Here is a 25,565-nt window from a genome sequence, read left to right as displayed (position 1 = left end):
AAGAATCTGTCTTGTTTTGGTTCCTTCTGCATTCAGAGATGCAGGATTCTGTATGTTCCTTTTAAATAAATAAGTTTGTCTCAAAGAAAACACTAGACCTCATCGTCAATTTTTACACCCAACTGCAACCCCCTCAGGGCCGCAAACTTTCACAAACCACTTGGGTCAAAAAAGGATAACAGTACTATTGGTCTAATCCCGCAGGCCTTGCTAAGGCAAAATTCCCATTTGATCGCAACTCCCTTTCATGTTGTGTTCTTCAGTGGGAGTTTTTCCTGGGTGGGTAATGCAAAATTAGGCCCAAAGTACTTTATTATACATATAACTACTCCACCTCTACATTATATTTAGAATGTCATTAAGCTGGCCAGCATCTGCCAAATAGATTTTCATGCTCTGTGAGCGAAAACATTACCAAATTTGTGAATTTCCATAGTTCATTCTTCTCTTCCACTGAACTGCAAAAAGTGCAGCTAAAGATATTTTAGTTAACAGAAGTCCATAAAAGTGATCAGTTTCTTGTTTTGTTTGGTTTGTAATGATAAACATTTCAGTGGGAGGCTTGCCAAGAAACTGAACTATGCATGGAAGTTTTTTTCTGGTGATGGTTTAAAGATTGTGTGATGGGTCTCCAGTGTACAACCTGGAACTGTGGGACTGCTGTGCCCTCTTAATGCTCCAGCCTGGGCTGTCTCTCAGGATGTTTTGCCAGTGACAAGCAGCACAACCCCTCCAGATGTTATGATCACTCAGTCAACAATATGCAGGGACTCACCCAGCTAAATTCAATAAATGCTCTCTAAGCCAGTGGTTCTCAGCCAGGGGTATGTGTACCCTGAGTGTATGCAGAAATCTTCCTGGGGATACATCAACTCATCTAGATATTTGCCTGGTTTTACAACAGACTACATAAAAAGCACTAGTGAAGTCAGTACAAACTAAAATTTCATACAGACAATGACTTATTTATACTGCTTTATATACTATAAACTGAAATGTAAGTATAATATTTATATTCCAATCAATTTATTTTAATATCAGATGGTAAAAATGAGAAAGTAAGTACATTTTCAGTAATAGTGTAACACTGTAACACTTTTTTATATTTTTATATCTGATTTTGTAAGCAAGTAGTTTTTAAGTGAGTTGAAACTTGGGGTACACAAGACAAATCAGACTCCTGAAAGGGGTACAGTAGTCTGGAAAGATTGAGAGCCACTGCTCTAAGCCACTCATGAACCATACACAGAGAAACACCAGCAAATCCCCCCAGGCTTCCACCCCAGAAATGTACCTGCTCAAGATCTTCTCTTGAACAATGCAAGCTCATTAATTAGTTCAACACTTCATCAAAGGATAGTGGACATATACCAGCCTTTGTAATCTGAGTAGATTCCCCACGCACTCTAGACAAACTCACTGGTAAGGATAAAACATTAAAATAAGTTTATTAGCTACAGAAAGATTTTAAGTGATTATAAGAGTTAGGCATAGAGATCAAAGTTGGTTACATAAGAAATAAAAATAAAATCACAGTCTATATTCTAAACTTTATCAGACTAAGCAAGATTTGAATCAGTTTTTCTTACCCCACTGGACGTTACAGGTAGGTTACAGTTCTTAATACGCAGGCTGAATTTCCTTCTTAGCCTGAGACCAATTTCCCCAGTTCAAAGTCTTTGTCTTCCCAGTGTTCTTGTTGCCTTCAGAGTAGGTGGGGGAGGAGAGAGGCCAAGGCTGTTGTCACCATCCCCAATTTATACTCCCCCAATCCATGTGCACGGAAAGATAGTGTCTCAAACATGGAGTCAGAGGTCACCTGTTCTAAATGCCCTGCTGAGACACTGGGTCTCCGTCTATGTACTTCAGGAGAGGCCCTCTGGGAGAATGGATTCTCCTTAATGGGCCATCAACGTCTGGCTGGCTATCCATAATGTAAATCTGGCTTGGAGGTGTTAGTTGCTCTTTTGTTGCTACTGAAAGGCTGTGGGTGTCTCCCAGACTCACAACATATTTCAGTAACAAACATATAGCAAACTCCATAACTTCACATACAGTGGTAATGCATACAATTCAACAGGGTAGTAATGTTCCACAGATTATGACTTCTCAATTGATACCTCACAAGGCATGCTTTGTACAAAACATATAACAGTGGTGAATATGTGAGTACAGGGTGTCATTTTGAGGTTCAGAGTGTCACAGATTATCTTAGTAATAATAATAATAATAATAATATCTTCTAATTAATACTGCTAATAACAAGAAAAGACTAGGCAAGATATTGGTTTCTCTCTTCCAGCCAAACGCCTGGAGACCCATAAGGAACTGGACTCAGATGATGAAGACTGGGCAAGATATCAGCATTTCGCTCTTCCTGTTATCAAGATCGAGAAACCAGACACTTTAAAACAGAAAAACACTAAGCCCATGAGGAGGTGCCAAAGTGCCCGAGCACGTTTTCAGGGACATGCAAGGAAGAAATCATTGGGGCGTTGTGACAGCCTTCAGTCTCAAGTGGCGTTCAGCAGTACCATAGTGAGTAACTTCAGATTAGGTCAATATGTTTTTGGGATCTCTGCTTTATGCAGTTTTTTAAAGGGAGGAGGGAGCTGAAAAGAGTCAATGAAATAGCACTCATTTACTAGATTGGGAACAAGGAAACTGTAACCTGCTACTTGCCAAAGAATGCTACATGGTCACCTCAGATGAATTTCAGTCTATTACACTATATCATGAAAAAGTGACAAATTGAGCCACCAGGAGAGTTACCAGTATTTTGTTATTCTGTCAGAAGAGAGGTCTCACACTTCACTACAGATAAAATACAGTGAACATAGTATGGTTTTTAGTACAAAGTTAAAAATTATAAAATTTGAGTTTTATATAAAATGTAGTTCCAAAATAAGACTGTAATCCTACAAAACGCTGAGCACTCTGGTCTCAATCCAGCAAAATACTTAGTCACATCCTTAATTTCAAGTACACGAGTAGTCCCATTGACACCAGTGGGACTATGCACATGCTTAAAATTAAACACGAGTGCTGATCGAAAACTTCCAGAATTTCACCACAAGTTTGTCAGAACTTCAACAGAAAAAATGGGTCAACATTTTCTGTTATAATTTTTGCAAAAATTTTGTCCTATTTTTGTGACCAGCTGTACAGGAGGTTGAAATTTTTCAAAATTCAGAATTTGGATTTTTTGGTTTTTTTTTTATTTGAAAAGAGGAACAAAATTTTCCCAAATATTGTTGCTTTTTCAATCTGCTCTGTTACACACATATTCAAGTGTTTTACTGGATTTCAGCCAGAGAGCTCAGGACTTTATGGGGTCAAACCCTAAGCCCTCATTCTGCAAAGAAGCTCCGGATGGCAATATCTTATGCCCACTGATTCCCAGTGACTTTTCTTTCTGGGATGTGGACTTATGAATGTATTTATTACAAGCTTCTGTCTTGCTAACTCAGTATCTCTGTTATGTAGAAGTGGACATCAGTTAGTATTCTGTTAACTTCTGGAATCTGTTTATTTCATGATAATCTTATTGCTTGCTGGTCTGTTGTCTTCCATCCCATTTTACCACATAGTACATTGAGAACTTCTATGTATCTATTTGCTTCATGGATCATGACATTTCAGGTGTGTAAAACATCTCCTTCAGGAGAATTTTTCCCCAACTACTTTTCCTATTATTGTAAAATCATTGAGTCAGAATCAATAGCTTTGTGCCTCTCTCTCCAATTCTTCTTTGCATTTTTTAAGGGTGGGAATTAAAAAATGTCTCACTTCACTTTGCAAATTCAGTTAAAACTAGGGTTTTCTGCTTCTTGGAGTAGCTAACACTGGAACCCACAAGTGGAGAGGCAATTTTTGATTTAGTCCTAAGTGGTTCCGGTCCAAGAGGTGAATATAGCTGAATGAAAACTACTTTAAAACACCACAGTGAAGCGTCAAATTAATGTATTTCCCAAATTAAAAAAAAAACAGGTAGGGGACCAAAAAATGCCACTATGGCTTAACAGCACAGTAAAAGAGGATGTTAGAGGTAAAAAAAAGGCATCCTTTAAAAATTGGAAGTCATAGAATCATAGAATCATAGAATATAAGGGTTGGAAGGGACCCCAGAAGGTCATCTAGTCCAACCCCCTGCTCGAAGCAGGACCAATTCCCAGTTAAATCATCCCAGTCAGGGCTTTGTCAAGCCTGACCTTAAAAACCTCTAAGGAAGGAGATTCTACCACCTCCCTAGGTAACGCATTCCAGTGTTTCACCACCCTCTTAGTGAAAAAGTTTTTCCTAATATCCAATCTAAACCTCCCCCACTGCAACTTGAGACCATTACTCCTCGTTCTGTCATCTGATACCATTGAGAACAGTCTAGAGCCATCCTCTTTGGAACCCCCTTTCAGGTAGTTGAAAGCAGCTATCAAATCCCCCCTCATTCTTCTCTTCTGCAGGCTAAACAATCCCAGCTCCCTCAGCCTCTCCTCATAACTCATGTGTTCCAGACCCCTAATCATTTTTGTTGCCCTTCGCTGGACTCTCTCCAATTTATCCACATCCTTCTTGAAGTGTGGGGCCCAAAACTGGACACAGTACTCCAGATGAGGCCTCACCAATGTCGAATAGAGGGGAACGATCACGTCCCTCGATCTGCTCGCTATGCCCCTACTTATACATCCCAAAATGCCATTGGCCTTCTTGGCAACAAGGGCACACTGCTGACTCATATCCAGCTTCTCGTCCACTGTCACCCCTAGGTCCTTTTCCGCAGAACTGCTGCCTAGCCATTCGGTCCCTAGTCTGTAGCTGTGCATTGGGTTCTTCCGTCCTAAGTGCAGGACCCTGCACTTACCCTTATTGAACCTCATCAGATTTCTTTTGGCCCAATCCTCCAATTTGTCTAGGTCCTTCTGTATCCTATCCCTCCCCTCCAGCGTATCTACCACTCCTCCCAGTTTAGTATCATCCGCAAACTTGCTGAGAGTGCAATCCACACCATCCTCCAGATCATTTATGAAGATATTGAACAAAACCGGCCCCAGGACCGACCCTTGGGGCACTCCACTTGATACCGGCTGCCAACTAGACATGGAGCCATTGATAACTACCCGTTGAGCCCGACAATCTAGCCAGCTTTCTACCCACCTTGTAGTGCATTCATCCAGCCCATACTTCCTTAACTTGCTGACAAGAATACTGTGGGAGACCGTGTCAAAAGCTTTGCTAAAGTCAAGAAACAATACATCCACTGCTTTCCCTTCATCCACAGAACCAGTAATCTCATCATAGAAGGTGATTAGATTAGTCAGGCATGACCTTCCCTTGGTGAATCCATGCTGGCTGTTCCTGATCACTTTCCTCTCATGCAAGTGCTTCAGGATTGATTCTTTGAGGACCTGCTCCATGATTTTTCCAGGGACTGAAGTGAGGCTGACTGGCCTGTAGTTCCCAGGATCCTCCTTCTTCCCTTTTTTAAAGATTGGCACTACATTAGCCTTTTTCCAGTCATCCGGGACTTCCCCGGTTCGCCACGAGTTTTCAAAGATAATGGCCAATGGCTCTGCAATCACAGCCGCCAGTTCCTTCAGCACTCTCGGATGCAACTCGTCCGGCCCCATGGACTTGTGCACGTCCAGCTTTTCTAAATAGTCCCTAACCACCTCTATCTCCACAGAGGGCTGTCCATCTCTTCCCCATTTTGTGATGCCCAGCGTAGCAGTCTGGGAGCTGACCTTGTTAGTGAAAACAGAGGCAAAAAAAGCATTGAGCACATTAGCTTTTTCCACATCCTCTGTCACTAGTTTGCCTCCCTCATTCAGTAAGGGGCCCACACATTCCTTGGCTTTCTTCTTGTTGCCAACATACCTGAAGAAACCCTTCTTGTTACTCTTGACATCTCTGGCTAGCTGCAGCTCCAGGTGCAATTTGGCCCTCCTGATAACATTCCTACATGCCCGAGCAATATTTTTATACTCTTCCCTGGTCATATGTCCAATCTTCCACTTCTTGTAAGCTTCTTTTTTATGTTTAAGATCCGCTAAGATTTCACCATTAAGCCAAGCTGGTCGCCTGCCATATTTACTATTCTTTCGACTCATTGGGATGGTTTGTCCCTGTAACCTCAACAGGGATTCCTTGAAATACAGCCAGCTCTCCTGGACTCCTTTCCCCTTCAAGTTAGTCCCCCAGGGGATCCTGGCCATCCGTTGTCTGAGGGAGTCGAAGTCTGCTTTCCTGAAGTCCAGGGTCCGTATCGTGCTGCTTACCTTTCTTCCCTGTGTCAGGATCCTGAACTCAACCAACTCATGGTCACTGCCTCCCAGATTCCCATCCACTTTTGCTTCCCCCACTAATTCTACCCGGTTTGTGAGCAGCAGGTCAAGAAAAGCGCCGCCCCTAGTTGGCTCCTCTAGCACTTGCGCCAGGAAATTGTCCCCTACGCTTTCCAAAAACTTCCTGGATTGTCTATGCACCGCTGTATTGCTCTCCCAGCAGATATCAGGAAAATTAAAGTCACCCATGAGAATCAGGGCATGCGATCCAGTAGCTTCCGTGAGCTGCCGGAAGAAAGCCTCATCTACCTCATCCCCCTGGTCCGGTGGTCTATAGCAGACTCCCACCACTACATCACTCTTGTTGCACACACTTCTAAACTTAATCCAGAGACACTCAGGTTTTTCTGCAGTTTCGTACCGGAGCTCTGAGCAGTCATACTGCTCCCTTACATACAGTGCTACTCCCCCACCTTTTCTGCCCTGCCTGTCCTTCCTGAACAGTTTATAACCATCCATGACAGTACTCCAGTCATGTGAGTTATCCCACCAAGTCTCTGTTATTCCGATCACGTCATAGTTCTTTGACATCACCAGGACCTCCAGTTCTCCCTGCTTGTTTCCAAGGCTTTGTGCATTTGTATATAAGCATTTGAGATAACCTGTTGATCGCCCCTCATTCCCAGTATGAGGCAGGAGCCCTCCCCTCACAGACATTCCTGCCTGTGCTTCCTCCCGGTATCCCGCTTTCCCACTTACCTCAGGGCTTTGGTCTCCTTCCCCCGGTGAACCTAGTTTAAAGCCCTCCTCACTAGGTTAGCCAGCCTGCTCGCGAAGATGCTCTTCCCTCTCTTCGTTAAGTGGAGCCCGTTTCTGCCTAGCACTCCTTCTTGGAACACCATCCCATGGTCGAAGAATCCAAAGCCTTCTCTCCGACACCACCTGCGTAGCCATTCGTTGACTTCCACGATTCGACGCTCCCTACCTAGGCCTTTTCCTTCCACGGGGAGGATGGACGAGAACACCACTTGCGCCTCCAACTCCTTTATCCTTCTTCCTAGAGCCACATAGTCCGCAGTGATCTGCTCAAGGTCATTCTTGGCAGTATCATTGGTGCCCACGTGGAGAAGCAGGAAGGGGTAGCGATCCGAGGGCTTGATGAGTCTCGGCAGGCTCTCCGTCACATCGCGAATCTTAGCCCCCGGCAAGCAGCAGACTTCTCGGTTTTCCCGGTCAGGGCGGCAGATAGATGACTCAGTCCCCCGGAGGAGAGAGTCCCCGACCACCACCACCCGCCTTCTCCTCTTGGGAGTGGTGGTCGTGGAACTCCCAACCTCAGGACAGCGCATCTCATGCCTTCCAAGTCAAATCCTACTGTGGAAAATAGAAAGGAGCATAAACTCTGGCAAGTCAAGTGTAAAAATATAATTAGGCAGGCCAAAAAAAGAATTTGAAGAGTACCTAGCAAAAGACACAAAAACTAACAGCAATTTTTTTTAATGCATCAGAAGCAGAAATCCTGCTGAACAATCAGTGGGGCAAATGGGCAATCAACTTCCCTGAGTGCTAAAGGAGCACTCAGGGAAGACAAGAGAAGCTAAATGAATTCTTTGCATGGGTGTTCATTGAAAAGGATGTGAGGAAGATTCCCATGCCTGAGCCACTCTTTTTATGTGACAAATCTGAGGAACTGTCCCAGACTGAGGTATAGTAGAGGAGGTTTTGGAACAAATTGAATAATTAAGCAGTAATAAGCCACGAGGACCAGATAGTATTCACCCAAGAGCTCTGAATAAACTCAAATATGAAATCGCAGAACTACTAACTGTAGTATGTAACCTATCACTTAAATCAGCCTCTGTACCAAATGACTGGAGGATAACTGAAGTAATAACAATTTTTTAAAAAGACTTCATAGGCAATCCTGGCAATTACAGGCCAGTAAGCCTAACTTCAATACCAAGTCAATTGGTTGAAACTGTAGTAAAGAACAAAATTATCAGACACATTGATTAACATGATATTTTGAGGAAGAGTCAAGCCGGCTTTTGTAAAGGGAAATCATGTCTCACCAACCTATTAGAATTCTTTGAGGGAGTCAACAAGCATGAGGACAAGGGTGATCCGGTGGATAAGTGGTCTTTCAGAAAGCCTTTGACAAGGCTTTCTGTCACTTATGACTGTTGAGTTTACTGAAGAGCCTGGGATAACAGGGAAGGTCCTCTTATGGGTCAGTAACTGGTTAAAAGATAGAAAACAATGGGTAGGAATAAATGGTCAGTTTTCAGAATGGAGAGAGGTGAATAATAGGGTCACCCCTGGATGTGTACTGGGAGTAATGCTGCTTAACATATTCATAAATGATCTGGAAAAGGGGGTAAACAGTGAGGTGGCAAAATGTGCAGATGGTACGAAATTACTCAAGATAGTTAAATCCAAAACTGACTGCAAAGACTTACAAAGGGATCTCACAAAACTGGGTGACTGGGCAACAAAATGACAGATGAAATGCAATGTGGATAAATGCAAAGTAGTGAGCACTGGAAAACAGAATCCCAACTACATATGCAAAATGACGGGGTCTAATTTAGCTGTTGCCACTCAAGAAAGCGATCATGAAGTGATTGTGGATAGTTTTCTGAAAACATCTGCTCAATGGGGTGGCAGTCAAAAAAGCTAACAATGTTAGGAACCATTAGGAAAGGGATAGCTTAAAAAGACAGAAAATATCATAATGCCACTATATAAATCCCTGGTACGCCCACACCTTGAATACTGCATGCAGTTCTGGTCACCCCATCTCAAAAAAGATATATTATAATTGGAAAGGAACAGAGAAGGGCAACAAAAATGATTAAGGGTATGGAGCAGCTTCCATATGAGGAGAGATTAAAAAGACTGGGAATTTTCAACTTAGAAAGGAGGTGACTAAGAGGAGATTTGATAGAGGTTTATAAAATCATGACTGGTGTGGAGAAAGAGAATAAGAAAATGTTATTTACTCTTTCACATAACACAAGAACCAGGGGTCACCCAGTGAAATTAATAGGCAGCAGGTCTAAAACAACCATAAGGAAGCACTTCTTCAAACAATGCACAACCTGTGGATCTCATTGCCCGATGATGTTGTGAAGGCCAAAACTATAACGTGGTTCAAAGAAGAACTAGATACATTCAAGGAGGATAGGTCTATCAATGGCTATACACGAAAATTATAGGGATGCGACCCCATGCTCTGGGTGTCCCTAGCCTCTGACTGCATAGAATCTGGGAGTGGATGACAGGACAGATCACTCTATGATTGCCTGTTCTGTTCATTCCCTCTGAAGCGTCTGGCATTGGCCACTGTCAGAAGTCAGAATACTGGGCTAGATGGATCATTGGCCATTCTTATGTTTTTAGAATTTGTATTTTCCATGTACATTTTCCTGAATCTTTGTATCAAACAGACAAAAGGCAAGACAAAAATCTTTTTTATATAATAATTGACAGGAGTGTCCAAAGGGTCACAAACTGGGATCCTACTTTTGCAGGGGGGGCGGGCTTCTAAATGCCAAGTTTCCAAGTGTTGTACCAGCTATGAAAACTGGTAGCCCCAGATAAAAGGAAAACTGAAGAACTTGGCAATGCTGAGAAGAGTGTTTTTTGGATACAGGTTAGCACCGCATCTGCTGTGAGCACCTGCATGGTTGGGGCTGTTGCCAAGAGAAGTGTTAAAGCAGGAGAGCTGATAATATAATAAGTATGCTATGGAATATACTGAGCTTCAATGGAAAGTAATAGTGTTGAACAAGAGAGAATCTTCTGTAAATGCCAAATAGGTGTGGAACCAAAAGGAAGTGTAAAGAGTTCCTTTTTTTTTTTTAGTTTAAGCAATGTTCTCTGTATGGTAGGGCTGGCTGGAAAACACCAATTCAATTTTGCAGAAAATGTCAAGGTTTTAACATTGTTTCCATTTTGATGCAAGACAAAGCAAAGACCTTTCAAATTGTTTCATGAAAAAAACGGAGACAAACAGACACTTCCTCTGGATAGCTAATCGTCCACTGGTTAGGGGTATTCACCTAAGAATTAGGAGACCCAGGTTCAAATTCCTCATCTGCCTTTATTTGTACCATTGACTTGAACCTGGGTCTCCCACATTGCAGGTGATTTGTCTCACTATCTGGCTCTACAGCTAGTCTCCCTCAATTTCAATAATTAAATATTTGTTGACTCAGAAAGAGAAAAAGAGAGAGACTGTTTCTGTGAGCACTCTCCAACAGACTATAGGCTATTCTGGGGCAAATGTGTCTATTTCACTCATCAGCAGTTCTTTCTGGACCTAAAAAATCTTCCTGATGAAAGTTTAATTAAAACGAACACGTTTCTGTAATGAATCAGCATTTTCCAACAAAACGTGTTTTTGTCAAAAAGTTCCCAACTACATCTACTATACTGTGATTGCAAAGCCAACTGGAAAGTGGTCTTACATGCATGAGTGATAAGCAGTCTGCATTAGTTACAGTGTATTTGTACTGTTAGTAATCTATTGTCTGGCTATACCGAAAGAAAGACAGGTGATATTTGACATGGGTTTAATCAGGCCACAACTTTATTATTAGATGTCTGGGACTACCTGGCAGATAAAAGTGTGCAGTGCAGGTAACCCTATGTTTATGCCATAATTACCGAGGGGGCTTTTTACCAGCTCCTCCTCCTTTTTCCATCCAGGTCACTCAAGCAAATCCATTGCCGGGACCTTACCATCCACCTCCCGCCCCCGCCGCCTCATAGGAGGGTTAAGGTGGAATAATAATGGGGGTTAGCTCCCTGCCATATCAATCATAGGGATCCAACCACCCCCCATTCGCTCCTTTACTGTCACCTCTTTTTAAGTCCTTTCCCAAGCCATTTATCTGGTCACTGTATACCTTCCCTATGGAGTTCCTGCACTGGACATCCGCCACAAGGAGGTGCCTGCCATTAGCTTGGCTGTCTCCTCCCCAGACCCAGTCGGGTTCCCAGACATCTCCTAATGCCCTCTTGTATGGGTTTTACACTTTATCGCTATATCTTGAGACGTTTTAGGATTATGGAGCTAGGTGGCTACAAAAATTATCCAAGCTTGAATGTTTTGTGAGTCCATCTATGCTTGACAGGTTTTGCTGTTTTGTTGAAATATGAGACGGTTTCGTCAATTAATATGTTGATGTCAGTGTAATTCTGAGAAGGAAACATGATGATGATGGTTCTTTCATGGCATTTGATAGAGTTAATGAAAATGGAGTCTGCTGATCCTGGAGAAAAATATAAGCAGCACTGTGTGGTCCATTCTGGAATAGAAATTACAAAGATATGATGCAAGAGCCAGCATAGTCTGCTTTACAGTAGTGTCCTCTATTTGTGCTCCTGCAAATACTTGTGTCCACATTTTTCACCTCATAGTAAGTTTTAGCATAAATGACAGCAATTTGATACCTGTTTCTGGTGCAATTAACAATTACCCCTGCAAAATTAGAGATTGAGTTAAAGCCAGATTGAAAATCGGTCTACCTAATCAATTCCGAAGATGAAAGAGAAAGATAGTATTTAAAATTCAGAATACCTGTCAAGTTTGTAGTGTTTATACCAGTGCCAGGGAATTTGTATTGCCTCTGCATAACTGAAGATCATATGTGTGGGAAAGGAATAAAGAATGGTAAAAAAGCTGTATTTCAGAACGCCCCAGAGAGAGTGTTTTCTGTGTCATTAATTTGTCCCTGTTTTAGTGAGGAAATGGGGAGGCAGGGTGAGGAAGGTGAAAGATCAATCTTATTGAGATGTTTATAGATGAGAAATCCGATTTCTCTTTCCTTCACGCCACAGATGAAAATGAAAACTAATTCTTTTTGTATCCGTCAAAACCCAGCTTCACTGAGAAACAGCCTGCAGCCCAATCAGAATTACCCATTTCATGCTGGGACCTACAAATGTTCCCTTATGTTGGCCAGCTTCATGGTTTCTATTTGTGTCTCAAGTGGAGAGATGGCCAATTTCTTTTATTAATTTTGTCTCCTGCTGCTGCTGCAACAACTTCTCTGAACGAAAAAGGCTGCATCAGATCATGTGCTACAAAATAAAAAATAGATCCTGGGTTGGGGAGAGGACTTACTTGTACTATGGAAGAATGGAAGGAGAAACCTTACAATATGAAAAGGAATAAATTATGGAAGAAGTTGGAAAGAAGATTATTACTGTCCATTTTCCCTTTGCTGTGCTTTTTAAATTAAGGTTCTTACAGCTCTCTTGATCTAGATTTAATAAGTCTGCTATTGCATGTCCTATAAATATCACTATTATTAGAAACATTGCTTGAAGACTGTCAGTTTTCATAGTTAATGTCTTTTAAAGTCAGTAACTTATTTTTAATTTTGTATTCATTTAAAGGGACACTCAGATGAAAACTATTAATAAATTACCCTTTAAATCTTAAATGGTCTTACCCATTTAATAAATAATGAACAAGCTTACTAACAATGGCAGGATTTTTAAGTGTTAATTGATTTTTCATTCTTAATGCTGATTGTTTAATTTCTGCATTTCACTCAGCTTGGTCAGTGAAAATAGATGTGTCAGTTTCGCTATCTGTCTCTTATACATTACCATCCAGCTACATGGAAACATATAAATTCAAGCCAACATCTGTTTTCATTTTTTAAGATAATGAAAACTTTTCTTCTAAGCTTCAGTTGTGCACTATCTAGCTTTTCAAACCTGACAGTGTCCTCTTAACATTCAATAACTGTAATATGCAGAGAAATATAGTACAGAAAGTTTCTGCACAAGTAGCATACCTGAGGTTAAATAATTCTTCGTCTGCTGCATGGTGCTGCAGTACTGGATACTAATGATATAGATGCAGTAGAAACTGGATGGCTGGATGATGGACAGGAGCAAGAGAGAGGTGTATGTTATTGTGCTTTGCTGCTTGCATGAGTGTACCTTGGGGGATTTGATAAAAAGAGCACAGATACAGCATAAATAGCTAGATGTTCAGTAATCAGTTACTATATTAGAACGTGTATGGATCCTGGAAAAATTTGCTTTAACTTTTGGGATTTTGTATGTACAATTTGTATTTTTTCATTGAAATCATGCAAGTAATAGGGAACCTCAGGTTGTGGGTTTTTTTTCCATTGTGTGATGCTGTAGCAGCCAGTAAACACAAATGCACTGTCTTTGCTGCTGAACATACTTGATATGTCTAGATCTTTCACTTATTTCAAAGGAATGTCAGTTTAAATCAGCAACCCCAGAGACACAAGAGGGTCTCCTGTAGCTGAAAGCTTGATGCATCATCTTATTTTGTCTTTGGGTCTCACTCAAGCTCTGTCCAGTATAATTAGAGAGAGATTTATTTTCAATTATTAGATAATTTTAGAATCTCTATTCACTTTAGCAAGCGGGAGTTAAAATGTAACACATTCAGCTCAGCACAACACAGCCCTGAAGGTTATTGATTTGTTGTTGTTGCAGATTTGGGAACTTTATAATAATTGTGCCAGATTGAAGGAAGAGAGGGCAATGGCAGAGATTAACTGAGAAGGAAGCTAAATTGTTTTGGCAGTAGTTTAAAGAAGAAATCTAAAAGCCTCAGCTCCTATTTTAAAACTGGAAGCTCTTATTAAATATGGCCTGAACTAAATTCAAATTTATTAGAAATCAGGTGGGGGCTAGGGATTACAATACCACATCACAGAAATTAATGATCTTTTTTTAAAAATTGAGTGAAAACACTTTGAAGGGTGAGATTGATTTCTTGCATTTTTTGGAAATGACATTAGGGCATGAGAACAAAAAGTGAAATTGACCATACAGAGTAAAGAGCAAAAATTAAACGTAGACCCTGAACTTGCAACCGGATTCATTGGGTGGTCACTTAATCCCTGTTAAGCATTCCATTTAACTCAGTGATCAGCGGTTTCAAGGATCTGCCCATTTAGGTCTGCTTCTGGGTTTAGGGCAATAGTGCAGCTTCTATAACATAAATTTTAATGATCTAGGTTCAGATTCTGGCCTGACTTGCACTTTTTGCAAGCCCAGTGAAGTGCCCGCCTTTCTATTTTGTTCTATGTAGGTTCTTATTCTACCCTCCATCATCATAATATCTGAGCACCTCATTGCACAGTCTCCAAGATGGAGAATCTTCTCTTCTTCAGAAGATCCTTGAAGATTTAATTAGTAATGATAGAATAGAATATCGGGGTTGGAAGGGACCTTAGGAGATCATCTAGTCCAACCCCCGCTCAAAGCAGGACCAATCCTCAGTTTTTGACCCAGATCCCTAAATGGCCCCCTCAAGGATTGAACTCTCACCCCTGGGTTTAACAGGCCAATGCTCAAACCACTGAGCTATCCCCGACCTTGACCATCTATTTATGCAACAGTGGGAATTCTATCTTTTTTTCTATATGCTGGGTACAATAGAGTATATAGTTCTGTACAAGCATTTCCTACGGTGCAGGTCGTACACAATCCCAAATGCGGGGGATCCTTACTGAATAACTTCTCTTCCAGGAAAAGGATGTGACCCCTGATAACAGGCTGTTGATGAAAGTCAGAAATGCTGCACTCCAGATAGAGTCTTCGGCATCATTTCCATCTGCAAAGGACACCTACTCCTCCACATCCGTTATGGACTTTTTTCTTGCACTGGCTATCTGTAATACTGTTGTGGTCTCTACAGCAACTGAGCCAAGACAAAGGGTAATCTCACTTTAAATACATAAGGAGAATTGATTTGCTTAAAATCTGTATACTAAAATTGAAAGCTATCTGTAGTGGTAAAAAAGCACTGTTTTGGAATTGCCGTATGGTTTTCTATCTTCTGTCTGCAATAACTCCAATGACTGCTATTCCACCGTTAAGGTCAGAAGGGCCCATAATGAACATCTAGTCTGACCTCCTGCACATTGCAGGCCACAGAATCTCACCCACCCACTCCTGTAATAGACTCCTAAACCCTGCCTGAGTTACTGGAGTCTGAAAATCATGGTTTAAAGACTTCAAGTTACAGAGAATCCACCATTTACACTAGTTTAAACCTGAAAGTGATCTGGGCCCAATGCTGCAGAGGAAGGTGAAAATTCTTTCCCAACCCAAATATGGCCATCAGTTAGACCAGGGGTCGGCAACCTTCGGCACGTGGCCCATCAAGGTAATCGGCTGGTGGGCCAAGAGACATTGTGTTTGTGTTGACCATCCGCAGGCACGGCCCCACACAGCTCCCAGTGGCCGTGGTTTGCCATTCACAGCCAATGGCAGCAGCACGGGCAGATTACCCTGATGGGCCATGTGCCAAAGGTTGCCGACCCCTGAATTAGACCCTCAGCATGTGATCAGACCTACCAGTCAGACATCTGGGAAAGAATTCTCTGTAGTAACTCAGAGGCCTTCCCATCTAGTGTCCCATCACCAGTCATTGGAGATATTTGCTGCTAGCAGTCGCAGATCAGCTACATGCCTTTGTAGGCAGTCTCATCATACCATCCCCTCCATAAACATATCAAGTTCAGTCTTGAAGTGAGTTAACTTTTTTGCCCGCACTGCTCCCCTTGGAAGGCTATTTCAGAACTTCACTCCTCTGATTGTTAGAAACCTTTGCCTTAGTTCAAGCCCAAACTTGTTGATAGCTAGTTATATCCCTTTGGTTTTTGTCCACACTGGCTCTTAAATTAAATAACTCCTCTCCATCCCTACCTACATATTTCCCTGTCTACCACGGTGGCCGTTAAGAACTTGCCAATCTTAAGTAAGATAAATCAATATGGCTACCTCAGTGTCTGCAGCATTCCCTTGTACTTGAGGAAATATTTTGATTTTAATATGCTACAAAGTTCTCTTACTGTAAAACCTTGCTTAATTATCTTAGGTAGTTGGTTAGGTTTTTAGGGCACCATTCTGCCTCTGCCATAGATCACCATTGAATCTAGAAGCCAAGTTAACTGTTGTCCTGAAAATCCCTTGACATAATTAGTTAGAAAAAGTACAGCCGCATATTTTTAAAAAAATCATTACTTTGATTCACAGCACTGCAGTGGGAATTTGTAAATGTTCTTGTGGCTCACCTGGTTTAATTTCAGGTGTAATGTTCCCAATGTCTTCTCATGTCTCAAGGTTACAGTGCCACCACTGATGAAACCATCAGGGATCTCCCTGGAGAGGATTCACCAGCTACTTCAACGGCTAAAATTAGCAAACCTTGGTCAATCTTTCTCATTGACTCAGTCCAGTTCAGACCTCGGAGCAAGTGTTAATGCAAAGAACAGTAAAGAGAATCCAGCTGCCACAGACTCCTATAACAAAGATGACATTTCCACCCACACTTGCTCCAACTCAGCAGATGGTGACTATGATGGTGATGGTAGAGCAGATGCAGTGCCCAGGAAAGACAGCATAGAGATTGGTGGTGCCTCCCTGGATGAGGTGTTTGGGTCTGTTAGTCAAGGCCATTTGCAGCCAGAATTTTGTTACGAGGCTGAGAGCCCAGATGAGGCAGCCCTTGTCCACGCCGCCCGGGCTTACAGTTTCACTTTAATGTCCAGGACCCCTGAGCAGGTAACTGTGAGGTTGCCACAAGGTACCCTCCTGGCCTTTGACATACTTTGCACCTTGGGTTTTGACTCAGTCAGAAAAAGGATGTCTGTGGTGGTGAGGCACCCCTTTACCAATGAGATAATTGTCTACACCAAGGGAGCTGACTCTGTCATAATGGATTTACTGGAAGACCCTGCCAAAGGTAATTAGTGCACCAGCTAGCGAACTATTATCACTATATTGTCTGTTAAGTTTACAGTACTTTTTCCTGAATACAATATTATATCCAAGCTTTAGGATTATACAAGAATAACAAGTCCCTTATAGCATTATTGCTGAAGATCAAAACTGAGGGGTTTGTTTAACCTGAAGAGTGCTTGGAATATGGAAAAAGCTAATTAAGATTCACAGGCAGCCTAACCTAACTGGATGGTGTATTTCGCAATAATATTGTCATACAACCCCGACCACTGTATTTTAACTTGGCAGCAATAGAGCAGTAACATAAAGAAGACCAAGAAATGCCATCCTGGAGCATATGCTTGTGGGGTTATGGAACGCAAATTAATATTTATGGGCTTTGCAAGGAATTGCTGTTTTGTTAGTACACCAGCTCCTATGTTGCCTGTTAATTATTATTATTATTTTATTATTTTATTTTGCTGTCGGGTTTGGAATGCTTTGTACTAGAAATAAGTAGCTGACTGCTTATATTTCACAGCTGACATTAATATGGGGAGGAAGCTGATAAGAATACATTCTAAAACACAGAAACACCTGGACTGGTATGCACAATCTGGCCTGCGAACCTTGTGCATAGCGAAGAAGGTAAGAAGTAATTGGACTAATGCTATTTGTTAACGATGTCCTGTACATGTGAACAGATTTATGACTGGAGATATGTAAGAATTATAAACCCTTATGCATAAAGCTACAAGCCAAATCCTAACTGCCTAGGATTAGAAGGGAACTTTTCCTATGAACAAATTGATCTTACACTTTTTTTTTCTGAAGTATTTGGTCACTGTCAGAGACAAAATCTTTTATCTAGATGGGTTTGGTCAGCAATATCTGTCTCCTAAGACTACCCTATCTATTCCTAGTTAGTGATTCCAGGCAAAATCAAACAGAAACACAATTTATTAGCTGTTCTTTTAAATTTTATTTGGCATTCGGCTTTCAAACATCTTGTACTCAATTTGGAGCAGTTGTGCTTTATCCTGATGGCTTTAATACAGTGGTGATGAAAGTTCAGCCTATGGGTAAAATCCAGCCCATGGAGGTCTGGAGTCCAGCCTTCAGAAACAACATGTCCCAGCATGCAATGCTCTCGGTCCTTGGTGAGGAGCACTGGGACCAGTTGTCTTTCCAGGCCATGCCTCTCCTAAAGATGAGACAGCTGCTGTCTATAGCATTTTATGCAAATTGAGAAATCAGGTCTGTTTTTCCTCATTTCTACTTGTCCATGCAGCTTTCAGTTGGGGAAGGTTAAAGGTGAGGTGATATGTTGCAAATGGACTCTGGGGTAGTAATTACCACTCTGGGATCCAAAATATTGCTGCCCTATTTCTCCAGTTTAGATCAAGGTGAGCTCTTCTTAGATTCAGTGGGAAAGACATAATGCTGAAACTGTTGCATCCAAATATTTTATACCAGTAGACTGACGTAATAGATGCAAGATTGTGCTTTACAGGATAAGACTCAAATGCAAAGAATGAAGTTATTTTTAAAACACAAGCATCTTCAATTGTAGCTGACGATTCTCTAAAAAATCTATTACTTGGTATTCTACCTCAACAATACTCTGCCTATGCAAACTTTCCATTCTGCATCCATACTGCTTTGCTGAGAGAGTGCTCCTCTCATGGATACCTTTCCTCGTACCACTTCCCAATTCTTCCCCACTGCTTGATTCTTGGTTCTGTTTCATTCTGTGAACCACCAGAAAAGGGTTGTGTTGCACCACGCTGGGCCACAGACTACACACAGTTTGAGCAACTGCTCTACCTAAATCTGAATATGTGGCATACCTGTATCCCTGTTGCACAGGTTTTAAGTGACGATGACTTTCAGAAATGGGCCAATTTTCGTCGTGAGGCAGAGGCAGCGATTGACAACAGAGATGAGCTACTAATGGACACAGCACAGCATCTGGAGACCAAACTCACCTTGCTAGGTAGCTAAAAATAAAGACTCGTTACTGAGTGAAATATTGCTTGCTTTCAAGTGATGGTTTTGGTAACCAAAGAAACAATGACTCAGACAAATTTATATTAAAAGGTCTTCCTGTGGCCCTTTGCAATTCTTTGATACCAATATATTAGCGCTGGATGTAGCTTCCAAGGGAAATATTTTTATACGCATAAGCTGTGTCCAGAGCACTAACGTTGGTGCACAGTGTTTTATATTGGTACCTAAGGTTTGTGTGCATATGCACTCTTTCTGTATATGCACATGCTTACCAATGGATTTGTGATTTAGCTGTGTTCCGCTGTTAGTTTTCTCCACTTCGAAAAAACTACAGTACATCATGCAAAAAGATATCTATCTAGGTACTTATACGGCAACCATCCCTATAGCACCAAAGCACCATTATTTTCTAAAAATGAGAGTAGTTTAATGTTCTCTATCTTGAGTCCAAATGTTTTGCTATTTTAGGCTTGGCTTTTCAAAGGAGTCTAGGTTTAACCTATTTCCCTATGTGCTGTATGTTCAACACTTTGTCATCCTGATCTATTTAATTTCAGCCTGTTGTTATTATGGCTCTCCATAATCTCTGCAATGATGTTTGTAAAAAAAATTAGGATAATAACAGTAAATACTGTAAACAGTGCTATAGGTGAGCTAGTGTAGCTGTCAGAATCTATCACCTTTGCCAACTACAAACCCTCTGTATGCACTCCTACTTAATTTTCCTCAGAGAAGTATCCTTTTCTGCTTTAAGTAATACTGATCTTTAATATACAGTATCACTGTTAGAGCAATTTCAAAGTGGCCTCTAGTGGAAGAGATAAGAGATGACTGTTTCACTCTTTCATATGGTGATTTACCTTCAGTATAAGTATTGGCTTCTTCACCTAAGTTTTCACGTTTCAAAAGAGGAAATTTGATGTATCCTATCTCATTCTTTTGATGGAAGAAGCATCTGACTTGCCGTAGAGTGTCTTTCAATTAAACAGCCAAGATTCAGTGTAGAATTGCATCCTTTCTAGTTCCTGTGATGGGAACTGTTACCATACTTCTTAAAAAATGCACGTAGTGTATTCCTTGGCCAGTACATTGTCATTTTGGAGTATTCAAAAGAAATTAAATGAGACACTACAGTGCCAGGTACAATGAATGGTCACTAGTCATTGATTGCTGGTGGTTTGTTTGTTTTTAAATCTCAATCTAAATGCAGATTTTTGTATGTGTTAATCACTTAGAAGTACTCAGTATTCATCCATATATTTCCTGCAGGACTGATGTGAGGCTTGAGATCATGCAAAAATTTAGGGAATCTGCGTAAAGATTTTCCCCTCAATGGCAGGTTTAATTTTATGCCATCTGAAGTCTATATCAACCACTGGACAGTAGCATTGGCTTAGCTATCAGTACATGCAGGATCTTTCTTTATTTAGAATCAAAGATTTCTGATATTTTTTTAAAGCCATCTCACCACAGCTTTCAAAGGGAAATAAATTGGCTCACTTCTCATCTTCCCCTTTTACTAGGAGCAACAGGGATTGAAGATCGGCTGCAAGATGGAGTGCCTGATACTATTGCAGCTCTCCGCGAGGCTGGGATACAAATCTGGGTGCTGACTGGAGACAAGCAGGAAACAGCAGTTAATATTGCATATTCTTGTAAACTTCTGGACCAAAAAGACACTGTGTTTACCATTAATACTGAAAATAAGGTACGTCCAGAAAAAGGTGGGAAGTGCATTCCATTTCCTTCAATGATTTGGGGTTTGGAAATGCTTCATTTTGTATTAATGCTTCATGAAAAGCCCAAAAAAAAAAATCCCTCAAGGCCTGTTGGAAAAAGGCCTTTGACTCTTTAGATCACACATCATGCTGTATGATTCAGAGTCCAAGCAGGTTTTATAGATTATTTTTATGAGATTAAAATATAATGAATTTTCCACATGAAAATAATCTTTTTTTTTTTCCCAAGAAAAAGGGGGCATTGAATATTATACTTTTGAGAAAAGGTAATTTTGCAGTTAGAGTGCCTGATCGCATAATAGTGTTGATGTTTGGCTTTGCTCCTTGCAATGGAATTTTCACTTGCCATGATCATTTAGCTCCAGGCGATTTCTGTAGGAGGACAATTTTAAAGTACTGCATGAGTCAGCTTGGAAAAAATGTGCACATGTAGATTCCATTCCCTTCAGAACCTTATAGCAAGGTGTACTGCATGCTCCTTAATGGAGTTAGAGTAGTTAGGCTTCAAAAGAAATTAGTTATTTAGTAGGGAACATTTAGCACTGCCTCTTTGTCTGGGTCAGCAGTGTCCATTCCATTTAACCTTCTCATAATAGTTCTCATGGTCCTGTAAAAATAATGAGATCATTTCCTAGGTACTCCCTGTGGTGTGTCTAGCATTGATTTGCACAAATATTACCTGTATATTCACTGGAAATAAAAGGTTCATACAGTGAGTAGCACAGGCATACTCGGCAAAATAGTGGATAAAGTAACTTTTCTGGAAAGACAATGAGGAGTCTTTGTGGCACCTTAGAGACTAACAAATTTATTTGGACATAAGCTTCTGTGGGCTATAACCCACTTCATCAGATACATGGAGTGAAAATTACAGTAAGCAGGTATAAATATACAGCACATGAAAAGATGGGAGTTGCCTTACCAACTGAGGGGGTCAGCGGTAATGAGGCCAATTCAGTTAGGGCGGATGTGGCCCATTCCCAACAGTTGACAAGAAGGGGTGAATATCAACAAAGGGATAATTATTTTTTGTAGTGACCCAGCCACTCCCAATCTTTATTCAGGCCTAATTTGATGGTGTCCAGTTTGCATATTAATTACAGTTCTGCAGTTTCTCGTTGAAGTCTGTTTTTGAAGTTTTTTTGTTGAAGAATGGCCACTTTTAAGTCTGTTATTGAGTGTCCAGGGAGACTGAAGTGCCCTCCTACTGGTTTTTGAATGTTACAATTCTTGATATCTGATTTGTGTCCATTTATTCTTTTGCATAGAGACTGTCCGGTTTGGCCAATGTACATGGCAGCGAGACACTGCTAGCCCATGATGGCATATATCACTTAGGTAGTTGTGCAGGTGAACGAGCCCCTGATGATGTGGCTGATGTGAATAGGTCCTATGATGGTGTCCCTTGAATAGATATGTGGACAGAGTTGGCAACGGGCTTTGTTGCAAGGATAGGTTCCTGGGTTGGTGTTTTTGTTGCGTGATGTGTGGTTGTTGGTGAGTATTTGCTTCAGGTTGGGGGGCTGTCTGTAAACTAGGACTGGCCTGTCTCCCAAGGTCTGTGAGAGTGATGGGTCGTCCTTCAGGATAGGTTGTAAATCCTTGATGATGCGGTGGAGAGGTTTTAGTTGGGGGCAGTAGGTGATGGCTGGTGGTGTACTGTTACTTTCTTTGTTGGGCTTGTCCTGTAGTAGGTGACTTCTGGGTACCCTTCTGGCTCTCTCAATCTGTTTCTTCACTTCCCCAGGTGAGTACTGTAGTTTTAAGAACACTTGATGGAGATCCTATAGGTGTTTGTGTCTGTCTGAGGGATTGGAGCAAATGCGGTTGTATCTTAGGGCTTGGCTGTAGACAATGGATCATGTGATGTGGTCTGGATGAAAGCTGGAGGCATGTAGGTAAGTATAGCGATCAGTAGGTGTCCAGTATGGAGTTGTGTTTATGTGACCATTGCTTATTTGCACTGTATTTGTCCAGGAAGTGGATCTCTTGTGTGGACTGGTCCAGGCTGAGGTCAATGGTGGGGTGGAAATTGTTGAAATCCTGGTAGAATTCCTCAAGAGCCTCCTTCCCATGGGTCCAGATGAGGAAGATGTCATCAATGTAGCGCAAGTAGAGTAGGGGCACTAGGGGACAATAGCTGAGGAAGCATTGTTCTAAGTCAACCATAAAAATGTTGCCATACTGTGGGGCCATGCGGGTACCCATAGCAGTGCTGTTGATTTGAAGGTATAAATCGTCTCCAAATCTGAAATAGTTGTGGGTGAGGACAAAGTCACAAAGCTTAGCCACCAGGTTTGCCATGACATTATCGGGGATACTGTTCCTGATGGCTTGTAGTCCATCTTTGTGTGGAAAGTTGGTGTAGAGAGCTTCTACATCCATAGTGACTAGGATGGTGTTTTCTGGAAGATCACCAATGGATTGTAGTTTCCTCAGGAAGTCAATGGTGTCTTAAAGACAGCTGGGAGTGCTGGTAGCGTAGGGCCTGAGGAGAGAGTCCACTTAGCCAGATAGTCCTGCTGTCAGGGTGCCAATGCCGGAGATGATGCGGTGTCCAGGATTTCCAGGTTTATGGATCTTGGGTAGCAGATAGAATACCCCTGGTTGGGGCTCTAAAGGTGTGTCTGTGTAGATTTGTTCCTGTGCTTCTTCAGGGAGTTTCTTCAACAACAAAACTTCAAAAACAGACTTCAACGAGAAACAGCAGAACTGGAATTAATTTGCAAACTGGACACCATCAAATTAGGCCTGAATAAAGACTGGGAGTGGCTGGGTCACTATTAAAAAAATAATTTTCCCTCTGTTGACACTCACCCCTTCTTGTCAACTATTGGGAATGGGCCACATCCACCCTAACTGAATTGGCCTCATTAGCACTGACCCCCCACTTGGGAAGGCAACCCCCATCTTTTCATGTGCTGTATATTATACCTGCTTACTGTAATTTTCACTCCATGAATCTGATGAAGTGGGTTATAGCCCACAAAAGCTTATGTCCAAATAAATTTGTTAGTCTCTAGGGTGCCACAAGGACTCCTCGTTGTGTTTGCTGATACAAACTAACACGGCTACCCCTCTGTAACTTTTCTGGGTTATTGTTCTGAGCCACTACTACTCAGAGATGTTATCTTTCACATTATACACACATAGAAGTTAGATAAAAACATAAAATACTCTTTCTGGAAGGTTGCAGTATAATACTACTTTCGTTCTTAAAGTCCAGAATCCTAACACACGTGAACCGAAAACCCAAGAGAGACAAAGCAGGCTGCTCCTTAAAGCAGGGGGTCACAATTCAACCTACCTTGCTCTAGACTGGCTTGGCTGCACAAGACCCAGATAGCATGCTTCCTTCTAGAGCCCATTAGTTTGCAAGCAGGACCAGGAAACCTCTTACTTTTACAAAGTTAGCTTTTAATTTTAACAGTTTTCAGTACACCACAAAGGAAGCCACAGCAAGCAATCGATGGAGCAACCTATAACTTTCTGAAACAACCAGAGCAGAGTGAGGTGAACTCTTGCAAATGGAAGGTGCCAATGAGGATAGACACAAGTTTGGCCAAGTGACCACAACTTTTTCATAACTTCAGATGACAAAATAAGATGCCATGAGAAGCCATCCTGCCCTGGCAGCCCTAAAAGGGGGGAGAGGCAGCTGCCACCTGCCTTCTCTCTTTTCATTACTCACATCCTGAGCATTCTAACAGTCCACTAACTAATCAGCCCACTTAAACCCAAGACCCACCCAATAGGCCTGCTCATTTCTAAGACCTAGCCCACCCCTGCACAATTACTGCACAAAGAAGTATTGAATTGTGCAACAAGGACTTGTTTGTTACTGCCAGTTCAGCTCTAATCTGCATAGATGGTGAGTTGATTTTTAAACACCATGGAAGAGATCTACCCATTTCCCATACTCTGCTGTGGTGGGAGGCCAAACCCAACCAAAAGACAGCCTGAACATTACCCCTACTCCTGACCAGAATTGTGGACCAGCCCACAAGTGGGCTACAACAAGTCATCTCTAGGCTTTGCTTGGGATCAGGAGTGATGCTTGTGATACAACTCAGATGGCATACGGCAGGATCATGTAATTTATCTGCCCAAGTGAGAGCCACGTTACTTTCACACCTACTTCCATGCAGCTGTTGTGCAGATTAACTAAATAGTGGTTTGTAAAATGCTTTGAATGTGAAAAGCAATGATTAAGTGCTGAATATTTTATTGTGATGGACACTTTTATAGAGCAGTTAGATGGCCTACTTTGTAGCTTCTTTTATCCGTGGCTAGCAGCTTCCCAAACAGGAACATAATTCTGTACAAATGTCTTTATATATATATATAATATTCTTTTTGGAAATAGAAAGCATGCAAAGCAGATACAGAATCTGGCATGGAATATGTTCTCTGCTTCAATGTGTAAATTTGATTTGATAAGCATGTCTGCTTTAAAGAAAAGAGGCATGTATTTTACTAAGTGCAACGCCCTGGTTGACCTGATGGGATACACACTTAGTACCTGCAAACTTTCATTTGTATATAAAGTTGAAGTTTTTTATTTCGGATGGGTATATGGGGGCCTTTTGGCATTCAGTGTAATACTGAAAAGCACCAGTGATTCTGTGAGCCCAATACTGAGAGTGAATAAACTTGCACCTGACTTTAATTATATTTAACAGTCTGAAAATAAGTTTTTAATGTTAAAAAAAAATTACTGGTGAAATTGTAAATATAACAAATCCCTGATCACCTTTGACTTCATAGTTGTCACAATTACTACCAAGAATTACATGGCAGC

General features: G+C 41.4%; 1 protein-coding gene across 7 annotated transcripts in view; it reads left to right on the top strand.

Moving 5' to 3' along the window:
* Positions 1-25,565, top strand: part of ATP10B (ATPase phospholipid transporting 10B (putative)) — a 255,622-nt gene that overhangs the window by 213,973 nt on the left and 16,084 nt on the right. For all 7 annotated transcript variants that reach the window (XM_048861984.2, XM_075131362.1, XM_075131360.1 and 4 more), the window contains 6 exons: positions 2,303-2,538; positions 14,817-15,005; positions 16,416-17,037; positions 17,557-17,663; positions 18,885-19,011; positions 20,549-20,733. In XM_048861984.2, the coding sequence (XP_048717941.2) occupies positions 2,303-2,538; positions 14,817-15,005; positions 16,416-17,037; positions 17,557-17,663; positions 18,885-19,011; positions 20,549-20,733 (1,466 nt within the window). The remainder of the gene's footprint in view (positions 1-2,302; positions 2,539-14,816; positions 15,006-16,415; positions 17,038-17,556; positions 17,664-18,884; positions 19,012-20,548; positions 20,734-25,565) is intronic.

This window comes from Caretta caretta, chromosome 8 (assembly GCF_965140235.1).
Source record: "Caretta caretta isolate rCarCar2 chromosome 8, rCarCar1.hap1, whole genome shotgun sequence".
Classification (NCBI taxonomy): Eukaryota; Metazoa; Chordata; order Testudines; family Cheloniidae; genus Caretta; species Caretta caretta.
This window is presented reverse-complemented; position numbering and strand designations above follow the sequence as displayed.